The sequence below is a fragment of the Pogona vitticeps genome, chromosome 6, assembly GCF_051106095.1.
Source record: "Pogona vitticeps strain Pit_001003342236 chromosome 6, PviZW2.1, whole genome shotgun sequence".
Lineage (NCBI taxonomy): Eukaryota > Metazoa > Chordata > Lepidosauria > Squamata > Agamidae > Pogona > Pogona vitticeps.
Genome location: NC_135788.1, coordinates 72,163,891 through 72,186,110, shown reverse-complemented (window position 1 = coordinate 72,186,110; position 22,220 = coordinate 72,163,891). Strand labels below are relative to the sequence as shown.

General features: G+C 41.0%; 1 protein-coding gene across 6 annotated transcripts in view; it reads left to right on the top strand.

Annotated features, from left to right (window-relative positions):
* Nucleotides 1–6: 6 nt before the first annotated feature.
* FBXL2 (F-box and leucine rich repeat protein 2) overlaps nucleotides 7–22,220 on the top strand; it is a 78,314-nt gene continuing 56,100 nt past the window's right edge. For 2 of the 6 annotated variants that reach the window (XR_012088475.2, XM_020802074.3), the window contains exons 1-3: nucleotides 21–393; nucleotides 14,916–14,977; nucleotides 17,281–17,335. Coding sequence is in view for 4 of the 6 variants with exons in the window: in XM_020802074.3 (XP_020657733.1) it covers nucleotides 391–393; nucleotides 14,916–14,977; nucleotides 17,281–17,335 (120 nt within the window). In the remaining 2 variants the exon portion in view is untranslated. Of the gene's footprint in view, nucleotides 394–14,915; nucleotides 14,978–17,280; nucleotides 17,336–22,220 lie in introns of those variants that run through there. The other 4 variants (XM_078377570.1, XM_078377571.1, XM_020802075.3 and 1 more) reach the window with 4 other exon arrangements.

Here is a 22,220-nt window from a genome sequence, read left to right as displayed (position 1 = left end):
CGTAACATTGCAAAGTTCTATAGCCTGATTCCGCTCCTTGCATCCTCACAATGATAAACTAGAGAGGATGGATGGATGAACTCTGCTCCAGCCTCTTGTTCATTCAGGTATTCCTCCTCTCCCCGCCTTTTTTTTCTTCTTCCAAGCTGCTGATGTTCCGTCAGTCACGCGCCTTTCCCCCTCCCGCCGGGTTCCCGGGCGGCAGGGCCCTTCCTCCAGTCACGTGCCCGGAGTGACACCACCCACCGCTTGCTCTCCCCCCTCCTCGCTCGGTAGGTGGTGCGCGAGCCTAGGTCTTGCACCTGGCTGGCTGTTCCGTCGGCCTCTCAGGCGGCTCCTTCGTCCGCGGGGCAACCAGCAGAGCGGGGGCGTCGCGTTGCCTTCTTGACCATGGTGAGTCGTCTTCGCCCAAGGGCCCCACTTGGGCCGCTGGCGCGCGGAAGCAGGCGGGAGCGGCGTGGCACGCTCCCCAAGGAGTCCCTGTTTGGTATGGCGGAGGTCCCGCGCCCCCTGCCCGCCGTCACGGTCAACGGCAGGGCGCGTTGAAAGGGTGGTTGTGCTGTGGGGTGGGGTCTGCGGAGACGGGAGAAGATGCTTGACTGGGAAGGGCACAACATGGAGCCCGGTGCTTTGGGTGTGGACAGAGGAGGTGGGTGGGCTGGTGAAGCCGAACACCTCCGCAAGATGGGAGGGGGTGCCGGCTGGACTCTGGAGGACGTGGGTGGGTGTGGAGGGGGGGAGAGCTGTCGTTTCAGTTCAGCGGAAAAAAGAGAATTTGGAAGCGCTCCTCATAGGAAGCTGAAGAAAAAGAATGTGTGAACGTGTGTGTTGGGGGGGGGGGATAATAAGGTTTGTAGGGTGTATACCAAGATGGAGATTGTGCATGATTGGTACTGGCAACACAGTTGGGAGATAGGTGGGAAGTGGGGTTTTCGCTGTCTTTGAAAGTGGAGAGGTCGCTGGGTAGAGAAGTAAAATATAAATAAAACAGTACTCCCCTATTCGTATGGGAGGGGAATTTGAGAGGAAATGCCCGAGACACCGGCAGTTTAACCTGTGCCAGAGAGAACAAGGGAATAATGTAAACTAAAATCGTAAGGGGAAGAAGAGGCGAGTCCCTTCCTTATTTCTATGGGGTGTGGTTAAGTGGTCATGAAAATACCCAAGATATTCCTGCTAGGCACTTCCAACAGGGCCCTGAATTGCCAAGGTTGATGTTCTGTAGTAAAATAGTAGCACTTGTGATACTTAAGGCTTTGCATGTGCTTTCATTGCAAAGCTTTTGTATCCCTATGAATGAATAAATATTAAGAGGCAGGATAAATCCAACCTTGTATTTGTCCATGTGGCTGTTGTATATTTGGGAACTGAAAGCACCAGTTGAAGTGTCACATAGGAAAGCAAATTGCAGCTTCTGCCATTCTTCACTTGGAGTTTACTTTGCTATGATGGTTGTATTATATACAGTATCTGATACAGTACAAAAGTTTCCATTGGTGTTTACTTAAAATGTTCAGTTGACCTGCCTACTCTTTGTCCACCGAGATATTTTAGTCTTTCTTCCTGAAGCCAATGGGATTTCATGCCAATATTCAAATGGACCAACCTGTTGACAAAAATACACTGCACTATACTGTAGTAGGAATAAAAAAGTACTGGCAAAATGTAATAGATTTCTTGGGGCAATTTTAACTAAGCTGTTTTTTGCTGGCTATAAAACTACATATGCCTAATGACTAAAATTCTGGGACGTTGATCACAATTCTTCAGGTAACAATGCTGTAAAATGCCTATCTTGCACATCTAATTTTGTAACAAACATTTACAGCTTTCAACACATCTGCAATCAGCTAAAGGGACAGGACACAGAGATTGTTGACCTTCATGAATGTGCACCTGTCATCTGGTGATTACAAGCAGAAGACTGATTACAGCACCTGATAAGTCAGATACCCATACTGGAGCAGAGGAGGTTCTTCCAGTCATTTGGATTGCTTTATGCCCAAATAATAAATGCCTAGATAACTTGTTGAAAAGTAGCCATGACAGTTGCTTTGTGTTTGAGTGACAGGCGGTCAGGGTTGATAAAGATCAATGATTTTTTAAAATCAAGTTGATTACATCATGATTTAAATCACAATATAAATTTTGCAATCATTTTAAAAATGTAAATAAAAAATCTGATTTTTAAAAATTTCAATGTAATTTAAATCAGATTCACTTTATAAGCAGTTAAGTAATGAAAAACGGAGTCAGGTTCTGGGATTTTCTCTTGCTTAATGTCTGTTTCTGAATGGTGATGAGCACATGAGAGGATCTTGCAAACTATTTTGACTGCAGATATTGATGTCAACATTCAGGGTGGCCTTTGCCATGCAAACCTTGGCATGTTTTTTGCTACAGACAGTGCAGGCACAATATTGGAAGGCAAGGATACATCATTTCTTGGCATTTTGGAAGCAAAGAAGAGGGTTTTTTTAAAGGATTGAATTTTATGGCTGTTTAAAATGGGAGACTAACAATACACTCCCCCTTCACGAATTGCTGCCTTGTCGTGGCGAAGGGGCTTGAGTAATTCAGAGAAGCTATGGGCTTTGCCGTGCAGGAACACCCAAGACAGACAGGTCATAGTGGAGAGTTCTGATTAAAAGCGATCCACCTGGAGCACGAACCAGCCAGCCACTCCAGTATCTTTGCCAAGAAAACTCCATGGACAGAGACAAAGGGCTAAAAGATATGATGCTGGAAGATGAACCCCTTAGGTCAGAAGGGGTCCAGCGTGCTACTGAGGAAGAGCGGAGGACAAGTACAAATAGTTCCAGAGCTAATGAAGTGGTTGGGACAAAGCCAAAAGGACGCTCAGCTGCGGACGCGCCTGGAAATGAAATGAAAGTCTGATGCCTGCAAAGAAAAATATTGCATAGGAACCTGGAATGTAAGATCTATGAACCTTGGTAAAATCCATCCCAAAGAACAGGAAGTGCATGAAAATACATGAAAGCAAAGTGGCTGTCCAACGAGGCCTTACAAATAGCAGAGAACAGAAGGGAAACAAAATGCAAGGGAGATAGGGAAAGTTACAGAAAATGGAATGTAGGCTTCAAAAAAAAATAGCAAGGAGAGACAAGAGGGCCTTCTTAAACGAACAGTGCAAAGAAATAAAGGAAAAGAATAGAAAGGGAAAAACCAGAGATCTGTTCAGGAAAATTAGAGATATTAAAGAAACATTTTGTGCAAAGATGGACATGATAAAGGACAAATATGGTAGGAACCTAACAGAAGCAGAGGTCATCAAGAAGAGGTGGCAAGAATACACAGAGGAATTATACCAGAAAGATCTGGATGTCCTGGACAACCCAGATAGTGTGGTTGCTGACCTTGAGCCAGACATTCTGGAGATTGAAGTCAAGTGGACCTTAGAAAGCATGGCATTCCAGCTGAACTATTTAAAACTTTAAAAGATGACACTGTTAAGGTGCTACACTCAATATGCCAGCATGTTTGGAAAACTCAGCAGTGGCCAGAGGATTAGAAAAGATCAGTCTACATCCCAGTCCCAAAGAAGGGTAGTGCCAAAGAATGCTCCAACTACCGTACAATTGAACTCAATTCACCCGCTAGCAAGTTTATACTCAAAATCCTCAAAGGTAGGCTTCAGCAGTATTTGTACTGAGAACTCCCAGAAGTATAAGCTGGATTTCGAAGGGGCAGAGGACCTGGAGACCAAATTGCTAACATGCGCTGGATTATGTTGAAAGCCAGAAAGTTCCAGAAAGACATCTACTTCTGCTTCATTGACTATGCAAAACCCTTTGATTGTGTGGACCACAGCAAACTATGGCAAGTTCTAAAAGAAATAGGAGTGCCTGACTACCTTATCTATTTCCTTAGAAATCTATATGTAGTACAGGAAGCAACAGTTAGAATTGGATATGGAACAACTGATTGGTTCAAAATTGGGAAAGGACTACGACGGCTGTATATTGTCTCCCTGCTTATTTAACTTATATGCAGAATACATCATGCGAAAGGCTGGACTGGAGGAATCCAAAGCCGGAATTAAGATTGCCGGAAGAAAGAAATATCAACAACCTCAGATATGCAGATGATAGCATTCTGATGGCAGAAAGTGAGGAGGAATTAAGGAACCTCTTAATGAGGGTGAAAGAGGAGAGTGCCAAAAATGGTCTGAAGCTTAACATTAAAAAAAAGAAGATCATGGCCACTGGTCCCTGTGGCAAAATACCAACAGGTAACGTCAATCCTGCCTGTCCATCACAGAAGCTCAAAAGGGAGGAGCCAAAGATAGGGCAGGAGAGGTGGGGTTAGAGAGACAGTTGGGGATGTGAAATGACAGTTAGAATTTAGGAGAGAAGAAGAAGAGGGTTAGTGAATTGAGCTGAGAGTTAAGAGAGTGAATTGAGAAGGCTAAAATATATTGAACAAGCAGGAATGAAATTATAAGTAATATAAGATAGATATTGATTAAAAGTATATAGTAGTTCAGAATAAAAGTAGTTACAACCCCATACATAGCCAAATCCTTGGTAATACCTGATACCTTACATACATGATTTAACTTTGTGATTTACTTGACAATAAACGAATATTTGTTACTCAAACCTCTGATTCCTAAGTTCAATAAACCTTAGCTTTGGCAGCACATGTGTATAACATACAAAATTGGTATTAGAAAGGTAGTACCTGGTGGCAGCTAGAAGAGAATAGGGCATGAGACTTTGTGAGGGCCAAAATAAACAGGGGCAACAAGGTTGAACATCACAGTTCCATCACCTGGCAAATAGAAGGGGAGGATATGGAAGCAGTGACAGATTTTACTTTCTTAGGCTCCATGATCACTGTAGATGGTGACACCAGCCATGAAACTAAAAGGCGCCTGCTTCTTGGGAGAAAAGCCATGACAAACCTAGACAGCATCTTAAAAAGTAGGGACATCACCTTGCCGACAAAGGTCTGCATAATCAAAGCTATGGTTTTTCCATTAACCATGTATGGAAGTGACAGCTGGACCATAAAGAAGGCTGACTGCTGAAGAATTGTTGCTTTTGAATTGTGGTGCTGGAGGAGACTCTTGAGAGTCCCCTGGACTGCAAGGAGAATAAACCTATCCATTCTAAAGGAAATCAACCCTGAGTGTTCGCTGGAAGGACAGATCATGAAGCTGAGGCTCCAATACTTTGGCCATCTCATGAGAAGAGAAATCTCCCTGGAAAAGACCCTGATGTTGGGAAAGAGTGAAGGCAAGAGGAGAAGGGGACGACAGAGGATGAGATGGTTGGACAATGTCATCGAAGCTACCAACATGAATTTGACCCAACTCCAGGAGGCAGTGGAAGACAGCAGGGCCTGGCGTGCTCTGGTCCATGGGGTCACGAAGAGTCAGACATGACTTAATGACTAACAACAAGGCCTCATCTTGAGTACTGTGGCAAGTTCTGGACTGTGCACTTCAAGACAGATGCAGGGGGCTGGAAACCAAGCTTTATGAGGAAAGAGTGAATGAAGCACTTAATGGAGCCACTACCACAGAGGAGGGGTTTCCCCAATCAATCCCCGGCATAAAGGAGCAACTCTGCAATCCACCAGGAAGGGATTTCCCCACTCCGCCCTGAATGAAGCACTCTAAAGGAGCCATGTGGTCCTGCTCGTCCAAGCCAAACAAAGGAGGATCTCTCAATTACCCACAGCCTCATGGAAAGTATCAAACAGCAGGAGCCAGCCATTCTCTCTGCCTTCCAATCCCAAGGTTGGAAACCCCTCTCAGCCACGTGGCCTCGTTGTGCCACAGAGGCAAGGAGACAGCCAGCCCCTGGAAGGGCTTTCCTCCTAATCCACCCACGGAGAAGCCTAGCTGAGAGGGAATCCCGAGCTACTTTTTTTTTTTAGCCCTGGCGCGGCTGAAGCACGGCAGATCTGCCCATGCACGTCAGTGAGCCAGGTAAGGGGCCATCTACAACGAGGGTTTCCCACCCAGTCCTCAGCCAGGAGACTGATACTGGGGGGAATCCCCAAACGCTGGGCTTCTGAGGCGCAGCCGGCGGCAAGACCAGCCAGTCCCTGCTCAGCGTGGCCACTATCCCCCCCCACCCCACTTGGTGTATAGGTGCCCCGGGCGGCAGGCTCACTGGCCAACAGTCCGCGCCCTTCCCCGCCTTCAGATAAGGGCCGATTGCGCTTGGCCAGTGAAGCACGGACCAAATCATCGCCAAGCAAAAATCACCCATTGAAATGACTATTTTGCGAATTGCTATAGCGATCGCAAAAAGTCATCGTTATGCAGATTCATCGTTTAGTGGGGTTGTCATCTAGTGAGGCACCACTGTATAAAGCATGTGTCAGTTAGCAGTCTCTCAGATGGCTGACAGGATATGATACGGCTGATAGGGCCAGATAAGATAAATGTGTAAAAATATACAGTCTGCCAGATATGTGTTAGATATGTTATAGGATGTGAGAGTTAGTTTATTAGAGTAAATATATCTGTCAAACATAACAAAGTCAAGTACAAATTTATATAACAAGTAGCAATAAGTCCAAGCTCTATGAGTTTATTCTATTTTATATGTGTTTTAAAGAGTAAAAGTTATTTAATGTTTTTAACAAAGACCAAGTGATCATTTTATTTACTTACAACTGCTGGCACAAACACACACAAGGGAGAATACAACTACTCTGAGGTTTTTTTAAAAAAATCATAACGCTTGAAACTCCTATGTGCAAACTCTGTCAGTTACATTTTATATATTTTTTAATATTTTATTTTTAACGAAGGGTAACAGGAAGGAAAAAGGGATTAAGGTTAAAGGGAAGAGGAGAAACAATGACATAGTAATATCCATTCTATACATATTGTTATATCAACATTCCAAATTGCTCTTTTTTGCTATTTTCTGCCTTCCAGATTTAAGTTCTCATTTTAATGCATGTTCTTCAAGCGGTGTCTAATGACTCAAACCATTTGTAGAATAAGTCCCATCTTTCAGTTGCCTTTTGTAGAGGACAGTCCTTCATCACTTCTGATAAAATGTCCATTTCCGCTGTTTCCTGTATCTTCTCTATAAGATCTTCTTGTTTCGGTACCATCGGACTTTTCCAATTTTTGGCATAAAGAATTCTAGCTGCAGTGACTATGTATATAACTATATACTTCTTTTCCTTATCTATGTTATCAGGTATCATACTCAATAAAAACAGTTCTGGGGTTAGTGGAACCTTACAAAGCAATATTTGCTGCAGCACAGCATGTACTCTTTTCCAATACTATTTCGCTACTCTGCATAACCACCACATATGGTAATAGCTTCCCACATGTGCTTCACATTTCCAACACACAATTGATACATCTGTATACATCTTCGACAATTTTTCTGTAGTTATGTGCCACCTGTAAAACGTCTTACATATATTCTCTTTAAAATTAGCCGATCTTGGCATTTTATATATTATTTTTAATAGCCCAGGTCAACAAATTAAAAACAGTCATGGCCAATAAAATCTATTTGGTTATTCTGATGATTTAAATTGTAAAAAATTGTTTTTAAAATACAAATCATGATTTTATTTTAAAAAGAAAAGAAAATATTTAGTTTTATCCATCCTGGTCAGGGCTAAAGTTTTTCCTGTGGGAACGGTTAATCAAGGCTGTAGATTCAACTTCAAAATAACAGGCCTGAACATTTTCTGTCTGCAAAAGTGTTTCAAAAAACATAGTAATAGAGATAGTTCATTCAAATGACACCAGACACATTAGAAATAGTCTTGGCTAAAACTAGCACAAAGCCCCACTCCCACGAGTTCATATTGAAGAAGAGTTTACCACAGCATATTGCCTCCAGACCACCTAAGGCAGTGGGTATGTTATTAAGTATGAGAGAAAAAAGAATAAATGGACATAGATACACGAAGTAGAAATGGGCACAAATTAAAAAAATGAATGAACAAATTCATTCAAAAATTGCTAATTTGTTAATTTGTATTTTTATGAATCAATGTTCCTGACAAATACGAATCAATGAATTTTTAGCAATTTTTGATTCATTGATTTGTTTGGCTATAAAACACCCCTCCAGACACCTAGATACACCAACACTGCAGGGAATTTTGTTCTCGTCTGAAAGATGAATTATTAGAGTTCCTCATGATAACTAGATCAGCTGTTTCCCTCCTTTCTCTTATTTCAGGAACATTTTTGTTTTCCTCAGTGGCTTCAGTTGGCCCTCCCTGGGAGCGAGTTGTCACAGAAACACTCTGCACATGCTCAGCTAAATCCAGGCCTATTAAACATGGGGCAGGAATTTGACCCAATATGGCCACCTTCCGAATTCCTGACCATCCCTTATATCTTTTGGGAATTTTTGCCATGGGCAACACCACTATTTCCGACCCAATCCCTTTAATAGAAATATTTTCATGTTGTAACATATTTTCCTTAGGGACTATATCCAGGTGACACACTGTAACTCGTGAGCAAGAATCTTTTAGTGCAAGATACTTATTATTATCAACATAAATAACATCGCCTGAGCTACGTAGAAGATTCTGGTTACATTCTATCTAAAAGCATTGGGCGACCCTAGCCACAGGAGGCTCTTGGCTCTCTTTTACTTGGGTTGCTATGGCAACAGATTCAGCTGCTTCCTTAGTAATGTAGCTCCATTATGCTGTACACTAAATTCTTCTTTGGCTGACTGGAATTTCCCCTTTTTTTTACTAGTTAACATCCCTAGTCTTTGGGGTCTGACACTGAGCCCAAAAGTGTCCTTTCTCTCCGCATGCATATTGTTTACTGGCTCTGGGTTTGAAATACGAGGCCTTGCCAACCTTTCCTTCAGGGCTGTTTTGTTTCAGGTGACTCAGCTCTGGGGCTGAGGGCTTGCCTTTAAAATGGCTTCCAGTAGCTTGGGTACTTCTGAGGTAATCTCTACTGGGTGGGATCCCTCTCTTCCTGTCGTCCCACACTTTCCCACCAATTTTTACCTCAGGCAACCTGGGGTTTCTTATCTCACTTATGGAATCCGCCTTCTCATTTGCTTCCAGTAGATTTTTAGGATTTTTGTCTCTTACTAAATAACGCAATTCCCCCAGTAAAATAGAATAAAATTGCTCCAACCCAATCACATTTTTCATTTGTTACAAAGAAGTGACATTCTCACGCTCCATCCATTTCTCCAGACATTGAACTAATTTAGCCCCCAATTGGGAATAAGATTCCTCAGGCTTTTTGGTCAGGGCATGAAATTTTCACCTCAGGTGTTCTGCATTGATACCAAATCTAAAATAAACCATTTTTCTGTAAGCCTCAAAGTCTCTGGCCTGCTCTAGAGGCATCTGAAAATACAACTCAGCTAAATCTCCACTGATTTGGTGTCTCAGCACTATCACCCTTTCTTCCTCTTTCACATTAAAGTCCCAGCACGCACGTTCAAAGGAAATGAGGAAAGATTCTGGGCAGTTACCTTTTCTATATTGGGGAAATTTCTTTAGCTCAGTCTTTGAGAGATTTCCTTCACTAGTGCTGTTGTTGTTATTTTGAGATGCCAATTCCAATTGTTTCATCTGTATTTGAAACTCCATTTGTCTTTTTTCTTGCTCCAATGCAATTTCTCTCTCTCTTTATTCTATTTGTCTGGCCTCAGCTTTCTCTGATTTCTAATTCTTTTAGTCTTAGCTTGAATTCCTGTTCCAATTTCCATTTTTCAAACTCTTGGGAGGTTGGATCACTTTCTCTTCCCGAGGCACCCTCATGAGTCTCTTCCTGTTCCACAGGTAGAGGAACTCCATTTCCCTCCACTTCCTGAGGTAAACCTTGTGCCTCTTGAGGATCATTTACCTCCATTACTAGCTTTTAACATCTTTTAGGAGGCATACATATATGTAGTTCTTTGGATAAGAGCTGGTTTATATTGCAGAGATAGTCAGGCTCTTTTAACAATACTTTCTGAGATACTATGTACCTCTCCCTTGGCAGCTAAAGATGGCTACATTTTTCTGGCACTACGACAGTCAGGATGTTCCTTAGTCTGAGACAATCCTCTTGCCTCCAGACACAAAACAAATTCTGATTTCTTTCAAGCCTCTTCTTGTTCCTATCACATCAGACCTGTTTTGACCCCAGCTTCCACTTTTTCTCTACAAGCGCTTTCTTAACTCTCGGAGCCTTGGATTCTAAAATAGCCCACTGGGTCTATTCAAATCCTGAGGTAACCTCAAACAGAATTTTTCTCTCAGAGTCATTCCCTATCTTTAGTCCCCCCAAGATCTGCGTTCAGAAGCCCCGCCACTAAGCTTTTCCACAAAAACTCTAGTGAGTCACCCACTTCTTCATTACAGACCTCTGACTAAAAGGCACTCTTGACTCAGAAAAATTCATTTTAAACTTTGGCTTTACTGGAATCTTTTCGTATCCTGCCGCTAGACACCACTTGTGATATTTACCACGTGGCCCCTACTTGTTTCCCCGAACAAAGGGCTCACGCTATGTCATCCCAAGCAGAGAGTGAGATAATGCAAAAGGATGTTGGAAATATCTCAACCAGAGACTCTGAGTACGTTAAAATATTTTTGCATGCAAGGAAAATCTCCATGGACCCAAATAACTACAAAGATATGAGAATATAAAGGGTCACCAAATGGACTTTACCTTTAAAAAAAAAATCTTACTGTCATGGTAGAAGAGAATCCCCCCCCCCAAGCTTGGATCGAGTGAACAAGAGGAGAAAAGAGAGAAAGGGAGAATGGGGAGAAAACTAACTTGCCACAAAAGTAGAGCAGTTTAAGATAACCACCTCATTCCCGTGACTATCTGACATAGTGATATTAAATCCTACTTACTTTGAAATACTGCAATTCTTTTAAAATTTTATTATTTTGATTTGGCGACAGAACTTTATACCTGGAAGGAAACTCCACCCCCTTCTTGAATCAGACATGTAAATAAGACTGAGAAAAGAAAGTAAGGTTACAGCAACATCCGCTGATAAAAAATTTAAACAACATCCCCTATTTACTTAAGAAGAAGGGAAAAAACAATATGGCGACAAAAGATAGAAAGAAAGAACTCAAGAGAGGCTCATCAGCACAAAATCTCAGTAGATTATTGAGGCAAGAGTCATTTAAGGACTGGCAACAGAATATTCAAGATATATTATCAACAGTGCTACAGCAAATACAAGGAAGAACAGCTCAGCTATGTGTTCAAATGAAAGATTTAGGGATGCAAATGAATGATATTAAAAATCAAATTACAGAAAATAAAAAACAAATAGCCAGAATAGAGAGACATCAAAAAAAAAAAAAAAAAAAAAAAAAAACAGAAGCAAGACTGGAAACCTTTTTTACAGGGATGGGAGACCTAAAACAGGAAAGCAAGCAAGATGAAATGGTTAAATCTACAAATGGAAAGAACCAATGCCACAGTTAGATTTCAGAATCTACCAGAACAAAAAGGAAAAGATACAGCACAAGTGATTACTACCTATTTAGCATTGCTCATAGAGATGCAACCAGAGCATGTTCAACAAAATATACACACCGTATGAAGAATTAATGCAGTATAGTATACACCAGGAATAAAAATCTCCCCAGAGAAATTCATGCTAAATTTATGAGAAAGATATTTCAAGATAAAGTTCTGAGAAATATATAAGGCAAATAACTTAATAGAAAATCTAAAGAAATTAAGATACTGAAATATATTCTGAGGTACATAAGATAGAAAAGGAGACAATATACGGAGCTGACATCCCTCCTGAAATCAAGTTCAATTATGTATACAGTGGGGTCTTGACTTAAGAACGGCTTGAGTTAAGAACATTTTGACTTAAGAACCACTCTCATAGGAAAATATTGACTCGACTTACATACTTAGATTTGAGTTAAGAACTGAAAAAAACCACGTGGAAGGCAGGGAAAGTGCAAAATTTGAACTTTCAGTTAACTGTTGGCCGGTGAAAAGGGTGCCTGTCTGCTTCCTCACTCCTCCCAGCGTTTAGAGAGTGGATTGGGAGACAGTCTTCGGACTACCTGGTACTGTACTGCCTGGACTGTATTTTCCCTGCCGTCCCTGAACCTTTCTTGACCTAAGAAAAAAAGAAACAAAATATCCCCCTCTAGTGGTCGAAGGCAGAATAGCAGCTTCCCATTAGTTTCTATGGACGGAAAAGAGCAGATACAGATCAAATGGTTTTCAATGCATTCCTATGGGAAATGCAGATTTGACCTGAGAACTTTTTGACTTGAGAACCACCTTCCAATACGGATTAAGTTCTCAAGTCAAGACCCCACTGTAAGTGGTTGGTGCCTGAAGGTGTCTTCTTTGAATTCCATGAACAGAGTTATATTAACTCAAAAAGGAAGGCAGAAGATTTTATGAAAACAAAGGAGAAGTGACTGGGCAGAAAAAAAGGAGAAAAAAGCAGATGAGAAACGAGAAGAGGAGAAATCCAATGAATCATCAAGACCAGAGACACAAAGAAGCTTGACTAGAACAGAAGAGCAAGAGAGAAGCTCTAAAGGAAAGTGTACTATAGAAACAAGAAGATCCAGGAGGAAAGAAAACCTTAACAATAAAAATGGACTGACAGTAGTAAAATTGTTAAAAACTGTAGGATATAATGGAATAAAATGGTAAAGGAATGTTTATGATCAAAAATCAGTAACTATTAAAGAAAATGTAGATAAGATGTTTTATAGATGATATATGATTTACTGATGGTACATAATGGCAACAAAACTTTAAAAAACAATATAAAATGTTTTCAAATAGTGTGGGAAACATAAAACAGAGGAGGAGACTTTTATTATGTTTGGTGGATATTTAGGAAATAGTTTCATAATTAGATTCAAAAAATAGCCTGGAAAGCATAGATGAAAGAAAAATGTGAAGGTCCAACTAGGGAAAAGATAGATTAGTAAATATGGTAATACTGAAAATTTTGTTTTGTTTTTATCTCTCTTTCTAGTATAATTGTATGAGTTAAATGCACTGTCTCACTCTCTGGAATTTTACCCTTTCCTTATCCATACCTACCCCCCCAACCCCAAATTACCTTACCCAAAATCCTGCCCCCACTGAAAAGAATAAAAATTTAAATCCGATGAATCATGGATCAAAATGAATCACCACTTTTCTGAGCCGTGCCCACCTTGAACACAAAGTTAATACTAATATAAAACTATATGAGCAAAGTGCCACGTGTGGAGATTGAACTGAAGTGAATTGCTTAAGTTGGTGATTAGAAACATAAAAACCTGTAAAAATTAGAAGTGAAAGCAAATACGGTTGAGAGAACAGTACTAGAATGTAGGTGGTGGTAACTTTTTGTGATATCGGGCAGAACGGGAATAATATGGTACATTGCTATCAAGATCATGCCAGGTCAGAGAAGCCCACACTGACCACTTAGCTATACTACTCTGACTTTCCTGGTGTGGGTAAAATCCAGAAAGGCCAAATGTGCTGACTTCTGGAGGAAATCTTCCTCCCTGGTAGCCTTTCAACACCTTAATACATGTGGACTAAGCAGCACTTCTAGGAAGTTGCCAAAAATTCACAAGGTTAAGTGCTTTGATTCTTATGCCAGTCCTGCAAAGTAGGGAGAGAGAGAGGGAGGGAGGGAGGGGGAGAGAGAGAGAGAGAGAGGGAGGGAGTTTGGGCCAACAACAATTCCAGGAACATCCCATAAATAAGTAACAAAGCTAACTAACTTATGTGAAAATCTCTTGGCATAGCTTCATTATAGTTTCGGAGCACATACAGAGTACAAGTCATGTAGTAGAGCAGCAGATGAACAAAGCATTCTCCTAAGAGATAACTAGGCTAACATTCCAGTTTCCAGATCCTTCCAGAAAATTCACCAATCAAGTGTCATGTTTTCCTAAATGTTCCTAAAGAAGAAACTAACTTCTCCCCCACTTCCCTCACTCAGCTGAAATTGTTCTTCCTAATTAACTTTGTACGAAGGAGTGAACTCTGTCTGGCCTTGAAATTTCCATCCTTACTGAGATAAGGCGCAAGTGATTACTGTCTTCAATTAATAGTAGGCACTTTCTCCCCCTTCTCTTGGTCAACTTGTGTTTGACAGAAACCACAAGGCCTTGGTTTTTTGGAAGAGCAACAGAAACCATGACCCCTCCTGTTTTCCCAGTCTTTTGATACATGCCACCTTTGAGAGCCCCCAAATTGGATCCTTTTTTATTAAGGGCTGTACCCACTGAAACAACTTGTGTCTGGAAGGCTTGGCTGAGAAAGCAGAGGCATGAGATTCTGGTTTTCTTGGGAAAGTGCCAGAAAAATTTTAAAGTTGCTCAAAGTCTTTAGTTTCCAGACAGAAGGGACATACAGACCTGTAGGTTGTTGTTTTAAGAGCGTGGCTCACCAAGGACTATAAAATATTTGCTGAAATATACAGTGAAAGAAGGCATAGCATGCAGAGTGAGAGAGCAAGGGTGCTTTGAATGAGAACCTGAATCTGAAAGATATATGGATCAAAATTTAATCTAAATCTTTTGAGAATTTCCTTTAGTGATTGTGAAGTCATACTACATTTTAGAAAGTGTTACTAGAGAGAAAAGGATAAATTAAGTTTGAAAAATGTTCTGTTATTACAAGGGCTTCCTGGAAATATGAGAAATGCTATAGAAATCATATCGTACACTGTGAATTCTTTCACATGCTCCTGGAGAAGTGTTGTTAAACAGTGTTAGCAGCTGTTTTTCTTGTGCTTTGGATTCATTCCAATATGTCTCGAAACAGCATGCTTTCTTGTTCAGGAAATTATTTCAAACTAGGAACTTTGATTTATATCAGTGCTTTAAATCCACCGCGTGTGACACTGTCTTCTTGATTTGCATGCCTGTTATGCAAAATTCTGTGTGGTTTCTTTTTATTTTCTTAGGTATTCTCAAATGATGAAGAAGGCCTGATTAACAAAAAATTACCTAAAGAACTTCTGTTAAGGTAATTTTGAATTGTAACCTGAAAGTTCTTGTAGAATAAATGATACAGATTTGACGTTTGAGGTTTAGAATAGTTAATGTAAGAGTGTTTGTTGTAAAATGTTTCAGCATGAAGTTTAGAGATACAGTGGTGCCCCGCTTGACGATTACCCCAGTCGATGATGAATCTGCTTTACGATGAGTTTTTTGTGATCGCTATTGCGATCACAAAACGATGATTCAAAGGGTTTTTTCGCTTGACGACGATCAAAAACAGCTGATTGTCAGGTTTTCAAAATGGCTCCCCGCTGTGCAAAATGGCTCCCCGCTGTGTTCAGGGTGGATTCTTCACAAGCAGGCACCGGAAAATGGCCGCCCTATGGAGTACCTTCACTGGACGGTGAGGTATTTCCCCCATTGGAACACATTGACTGGTTTTCAATGCATTTCAGTGGGGTTTTTTTCCGCTTGACAACAATTTCGCTCTACAGAGATTTTGCTGGGACTGATTATTGTTGTCAAGCGGGGCACCACTGTAATTCTTTAAGTACATGAACAATGAAAAGCAATTCATCTTGCATTTATGGTAATTAGGAACTATTGATATAATTAGCAGTTATATATGAAATCTCCATACTTCTGCCCTCTAATATTCTGCCCTGCTGGGTGGGGCTTCGTCTTTCTTGCGCATGACTTCACCCGTGTGTGTGCACGCGACTCCACTCCCCCACCCGTGTGCAGGGTTCCATTGCGACTGGAACCAGAGGAGTTAAACATGATCACTGCACAGAGAAGAAAGAGAGCTGTACAGAGGGAAGTGGAGTCGCATGCGCCCGCATGTGTGCCCAGAGGGAACCTTGTTTGCTTGGCATTATTTCCCTTTTAAAGTTCAAAAAGCCATCATAGAGCAAAAAAAGAAATTCTAACTTTGAAAAGATCAGTAGCACTATGCTTTCATTTTCATATAATTTTGTTAATCCGAATTGTCTGCAGTCAGCTCAACAGCTGTGGGTATAATGATGAGCAGCAGATAATTTTGCTAGCCTCTGGAACCGGCCCCTGCCAGAACTATGCAACAAAATAATATAATTTCTTTTTTGAGAAAAAGATTGTAAAAAGTTAGCATAATGGTTAAGAAAGTTATACTGAAACTGTAGACACCAGATTCAAATCACTTCTCAATGACAATCTGATATGGTTGTCCCTAAAAGAAGAGTGGTATGTTAATGCAGTAAATAAATGTAATAAAATTATACCTTTTAATGATTGATGAGGTATTTGAAGAGTCAGAATCTTGTTGCGTAGTTAAACCTATGGAAGGCAAGTGGTGTAACCTGCAACAACTTTTCACTGGCAGTTAACAAACTCCTGCTTGTATTTTAGGGCACATGCCAACCTACTGGGTGGCATGTGCGAGAAAATCCAAGTGGGGAATTGTTACTTAGTAGCAAGAAGCCACTGTAAGTTTGTTTTCCACATGTGTTTCTATGCAATGTGATTTTTGTCTGCGTTGTAAAAAAAGTATTGGAGTCAAGGTAGCCTCAGTTTAGAATGGAGGTGAGGAAATTTGGCCTTAAGGTGTTTTTTGCTAAGGCCCATAAGAACTACAGTCTGACATGTGGAGTCACAGATTCCCTTCTCAGATTTTCTGCTGGGTTTTGCATCAGGATCTTGGCTAGCTCTCTTAACCAGTCAGAACAATATAAATGGGTAGAAGGATCCTGACTCACTCAAGAGTGCCCAGTACTCTCTTCTTCAGTAATAGTTTTATTATTTTCAGATGCATCGGCATAGAAAACTCTAAAAAGTGAGAACTGTATTCATATATAGTATTTTAAGAAAGAAATCTGTGGCTAAAATTCTTTTGTGTAATTTACACCTACAGAAGGCAGAAAGCGTAACTTTTCAGTGGCTTTTTGCTGGTAATTAATCAATCCCTGCTGGGATTCTCAGGCATGTGTGTACCAGATATTTTGCCACACTCCTGAAAAATCATTGATTGCCAGAAGGAGCCACTGAAAATTACTCCATATGCCTTTTCTAGGCACAGTTAAGCAATAGGACTTTGGCCCATATTTTGTATACACGTTCTTGTCTTTTGCAATATGTCCCACTATATAATTGTGTGTACGTATATGCAAAGATAAGTGAACAAAGTTCTTGTCGCTTGCTTTATGAAACATTTGCTTCTTCTTAAATAGTTTGTTAGGCATTTTGAGCTAGCCTAATGATGTGTACATTATTAGCTTAAATTAGTATGTTAACATGAGTTTGTTACACTGGATTGTTGAATCATAGCTTTACTTTTCCCCTCCTTTCTTACAGAATATTTTCCTTTTTGGACATAATTACTTTGTGTCGATGTGCTCAAGTTTCTAAGGTACAGCTAAGTATTTGCTTTGGAAAATTTGGTATTCAGTGAACAAAAGAAGTATTTTCTGATTACTTTAATAGATTCTAAACTGGATTCACATTCAGAATTTACTAGTTTGGTGTAGAAAAAAATGTAGCATTTATGTGGTCTTCTCCCCTCCCCTTGAACCGCAGAGGTCCACATAAGAGTACCACATGCTCTAGCATGTGATACCTAACTCTTCTAAAGCTTTTACAGAGCTTGGGGATTCATTTTTTAAAAGTGCCTCATTGTATAACTCCAGTGGAACACACACAATAACTTTTCAATGTTTCACAATTTTAATCGCAAGTTGTTACATTACTTGTTATAATAGTGCAATTACAGATAGCTTGCCATTAGAAGTTGCAGATCCTTAACTGCTGAAAATGTCTTTTATAACAGGAACTTTCCTGTAGTTTGCAGATTGGTTTTCTTTGTTATTTCCCTTGTCTAGACATGAAAAATAACCACTTAAAAATATCCCTGAAACATGTTCTTTGCCCCAGCTCGAATGCAATGTGAAAAAATGCTTAAACATTACTGGTTTCATGGAAAAAAAATGCTGGCATTACAAGCTGTTATATTATTGTGTAAAAGGAACGTTGTTATATTCATAAGAGCCCTGCTGGATCAGGCCATGGGCCCATCTAGTCCAGCTTCCTGTATCTCACAGTGGCCCCATCAGATGCCGCTGAGATCTCATGAAACAATTAGATGTTGTTGTTATTTAGTTGTTAGGTTGTGTCCGACTCTTTGTGACCCCATGGAGCAGAGCACACCAGGTCACCCTGACTTCCACTGCCTCCCGGAGTTGGGTCAAATTCATGTTGGTAGCTTCGATGACACTGTCCAACCATCTCGTCCTCTGTCGTGCCCTTCTCTTGCCTTCACACTTTCCCAACATCAGGGTCTTTTCCAGGGAGCCTTCTCTTTTCATGTGATGGCCAAAGTATTGGAGTCTCAGCTTCAGGATCTGTCCTTCCAGGGAGCACACAGGGTTCATTTCCTTTGGAACGGATAGGTTTATTCTCCTTGCAGTCCAGGGGACTCTCAAGAGTCTCCTCCAGCACCACGATTCAAAAGCATCAATTCTTCAGCGGCCAACCTTTTTTATGGCCCAGCTCTCACTTCCATACAACCCTACTGGAAAAACCATAGCTAAAACTATGCGGACCTTTGTTGGCAAGGTGATGTCTCTACTTTTTAAGATGCTGTCTAGGTTTGTCATCGCTTTCCTCCCAAGAAGCAAGCGTCTTTTAATTTCGTGGCTGCTGTCACCCTCTCCAGTGGTCATGGAGCCCAGGAAAGTAAACTCTGTCACTGCCTCCATATCTTCCCCTTCTGTTTGCCAGGAGGTGATGGGACCAGTGCCCATGATCTTAGGTTTTTTTTGATGTTGAGCTTCAGAGCATTTTTTGCGCTCTCCTCTTTCACCCTCATTAAAAGGTTCTTTAATTCCTCCTCACTTTCTGCCATCAGAGTGGTATCATCTGCATATCTGTGGTTGGTGATATTTCTTCTGGCAGTCTTAATTCCGGTTTGGGATTTATCTGGTCCAGCCTTTCACATGATGTATTCTGCATATAAGTTAAATAAGCCAGGGGACAATATAAAGCCTTGTCGTACTCCTTTCCCGATTTTGAACCAGTCAGTTATTTCATATCCAGTTCTAACTGTTCCTGTCCCACATATAGATTTCTCAGGAGATAGATAAGGTGGTCAGGCACTCCCATTTCTTTTAGAACTTGCCATAGTTTGCTGCGGTCCACACAATCAAAGGCTTTTGCTTAGTCAATGAAGCTGAAATAGATGTTTTTCTGGAACTCTCTGGCTTTCTCCATAATCCAGCGCATGTTAGCAATTTGGTCTCTAGTTCCTCTGCCTCTTCGAAATCCATCTTGTACTTCTGGGAGTTCTCGATCCACATAGTGCTGAAGCCTGCCTTGTAGGATTTTGAGCATAACCTTGCTAGCGTGTGAAATGAGTGCAATTGTACGGTAGTTGGAGCATTCTTTGGCACTGCCCTTCTTTGAAATTGGGATGTAGACTGATCTGTTCCAATTCTCTGGCCACTGCTGAGGTTTCCAAACTTGCTGACATATTGAGTGTAGCACCTTAACAGCATCATCTTTTAAGATTTTAAATAGTTCGACTGGAACACCAGCACCTCCAGTGGCCTTGTTGTTAGCCATGCTTTCTAAGGCCCACTTGACTTCACTCTTCAGGATGTCTGGCTCAAGGTCAGCAACCACACTCTCTGGGTTGTCCGGGACATCCAGATATTTCTGGTATAATTCCTCGGTGTATTGTTGCCATCTGTTCTTGATGTCTTCTGCTTCTGTTAGATCCCTACCATTTTTTTCCTTTATCATGTCCAACTTTGCACAAAATATTCCTTTAATATCTCCAATTTTCTTGAACAGATCTCTGGTTTTTCTGTTTCTATTCTTTTCTTCTATTTCTTTGCACTGTTTATTTAAGAAGGCCCTCTTGTCTCTCCTTGCTATTCTTTGGATGTCAGCATTCCATTTTCTGTAACTTTCCCTATCTCCCTTGCATTTTGTTCCCTTCTCCATTTGTAAGGCCTCATTGGACAGCCACTTTGCTTTCTTGCATTTCCTTTTCTTTGGGATGGTTTTTGTTCCTTCTTCCTGTACAATGTTACGAGCTTCCATCCATAGTTCTTCAGGCACTCTGTCCACCAAATCTAGTTTGTTAAATCTGTTCTTCACTTCCACTGTGTATTCAAAAGGGATTTAGTTTAGATTGTACCTGACTAGCCCAGTGATTTTCCTACTTTCTTCAGTTTAAGCTTGAATTTCGCTATAAGAAGCTGATAAATAATAATAATAATTTATAATAATAATAATAATTTATTGTCATTGTAAGTAAATAGAGCCATAATCAGCTCCAGGTCTTGTTTTTGTTCACCGTATAGAGCTTTTCCGTCTTTGGCTGCAGACAACATAATCAATTAGATTTCAATATTACCCATCTGGTGATGTCCATGTGTAGAGTGACCTCTTGTGTTGTTGGAAAAGAGTGTTTGTGATGACCAGCTTGTTCTCTTGACAGAACTCTATTAGCCTTTGCCTTGCTTCATTCTGAACTCCAAGGCCATACTACCTGTTGTTCCTTTTATCTGTTGACTCCCTACTTTAGCGTTCTAGTCCCCTGTAATGAGAAGAACATCTTTCTTTGGTGTCAGTTCTAGAAAGTGTTGTAAGTCTTCATAGAATTGGTCAGTTTCAGCCTCTTCAGCATCGGTGGTTGGTGCATTAACTTGGATTACTGTGATGTTGAAAAGTCTACCTTGGTTTCATATTGAAATCATTCTCTCATTTTTGAGATTGTACCCTAGTACAGCTTTTCCCACTCTTTTGTTGACTATGAGAGCTACTCCATTCCTTCTATGGGATTTTTTCCCACAGTAGTAGATAATGATAATTGTCTCAATTGAATTCGCTCGTTCACATCCATTTTAGTTCACTGACACTCAGGATGTCAATGTTTAATCCTGCCATCTCCTGTTTGACCACATCCAGCTTACCAAGGTTCATAGATCTTACATTCCAGGTTCTTATGCAGTATTTTTCTTTGCAGCATCGGACTTTCCTTTCACTTCCAGACATGTCTGCAGCTGAGCGTCCTTTCGGCTTTAGCCCAACCACTTCATTAGCTCTGGAGCTACTTGTACTTGTCCTCTGCTCTTCCTCAGTAGCATGTTGGACGCCTTCTGACCTGAGGGTCCCATCTTCCAGCGTCATATCTTTTAGCCTTTTGTTTCTGTTCATGGGGTATTCTTGACAGGGATACTGGAGTGGTTTGCCAATTCCTACTCCAGATGGATTGCATTTAGTCAGAACTCTCCACTGTGAGCTTCCCGTCTTCGGTGTCCCTGCACGGCATATCCCATAGCTTCACTGAATTACTCAAGCCCCTTCACTATGACAAGGCAGTGATCCATGAAGGAACAGCTACATACCTATCTCCTAATACCCCTCCCCTGCATCTGGTATTTTGAGGTACCTTCCTTTTAAACCTGGGGATTATACATCCACGTCATGGCTTTTAACCTGCAATGGACTTTTCCTCCAGAAATCTGACCAATCCCCTTTTAAGTGCATCTTGGCCAGATGCCATCACCACATCCTGTTGCAGGGAGTTCCACAGACTAACAACATGCCGGATAAATAAATATTTTCTTTTGTCTCTTCTCACTCTCCCAACACTCAATTTCAGTGGATGTCCCCAGGTTCTGGTATTGTGTGTGAGAGAAAAGAGCTTCCTTCTATCCACTTTATCCACCCCCTGCATAATTTTATACGTCTTAGTCATGACCTTCCTCAGGTACCTTTTCTCTAAACTAAAGAGCCCCAAACACTGTAGCCTTTCCCCATAACGGAGATGCTCCAGCCCAGTCATCATTTTAATCAATCTGTTTTGCACCTTTTCCAGTTCCACGATGTCTTTTTTTGAGGTGCGGCAATCAGAACTGTACACAATAATCCAGGTGCGGCCAATGACATTATAATGTTGGCTGTAATATTTTCAATCCCCCTTTTAATGATAACTAGTATGGAATTGGCCATCTTCACTGCCACCGCACACTGGATTGACACTTTCATCAAGCTGTCCACCAGCACATCAAGATCTCTTTCCTGATCTGTCATGGACAGCTCAGAACCCATCAGCTGATAAAGTTTTGATCTTTTGGCCCAATGTGCATTACAGTTTGGAGAGATCCTTCTGGAGCTCTTCACTATCCCTTCTGGTCTTCACCACCCAGAAAAGTTTTGTGTCATCTGCAAACTTGGCTACCTTACTGTTAACTATACAGTGGTGCCTCACTTAATGGGCGCCCCGTTTA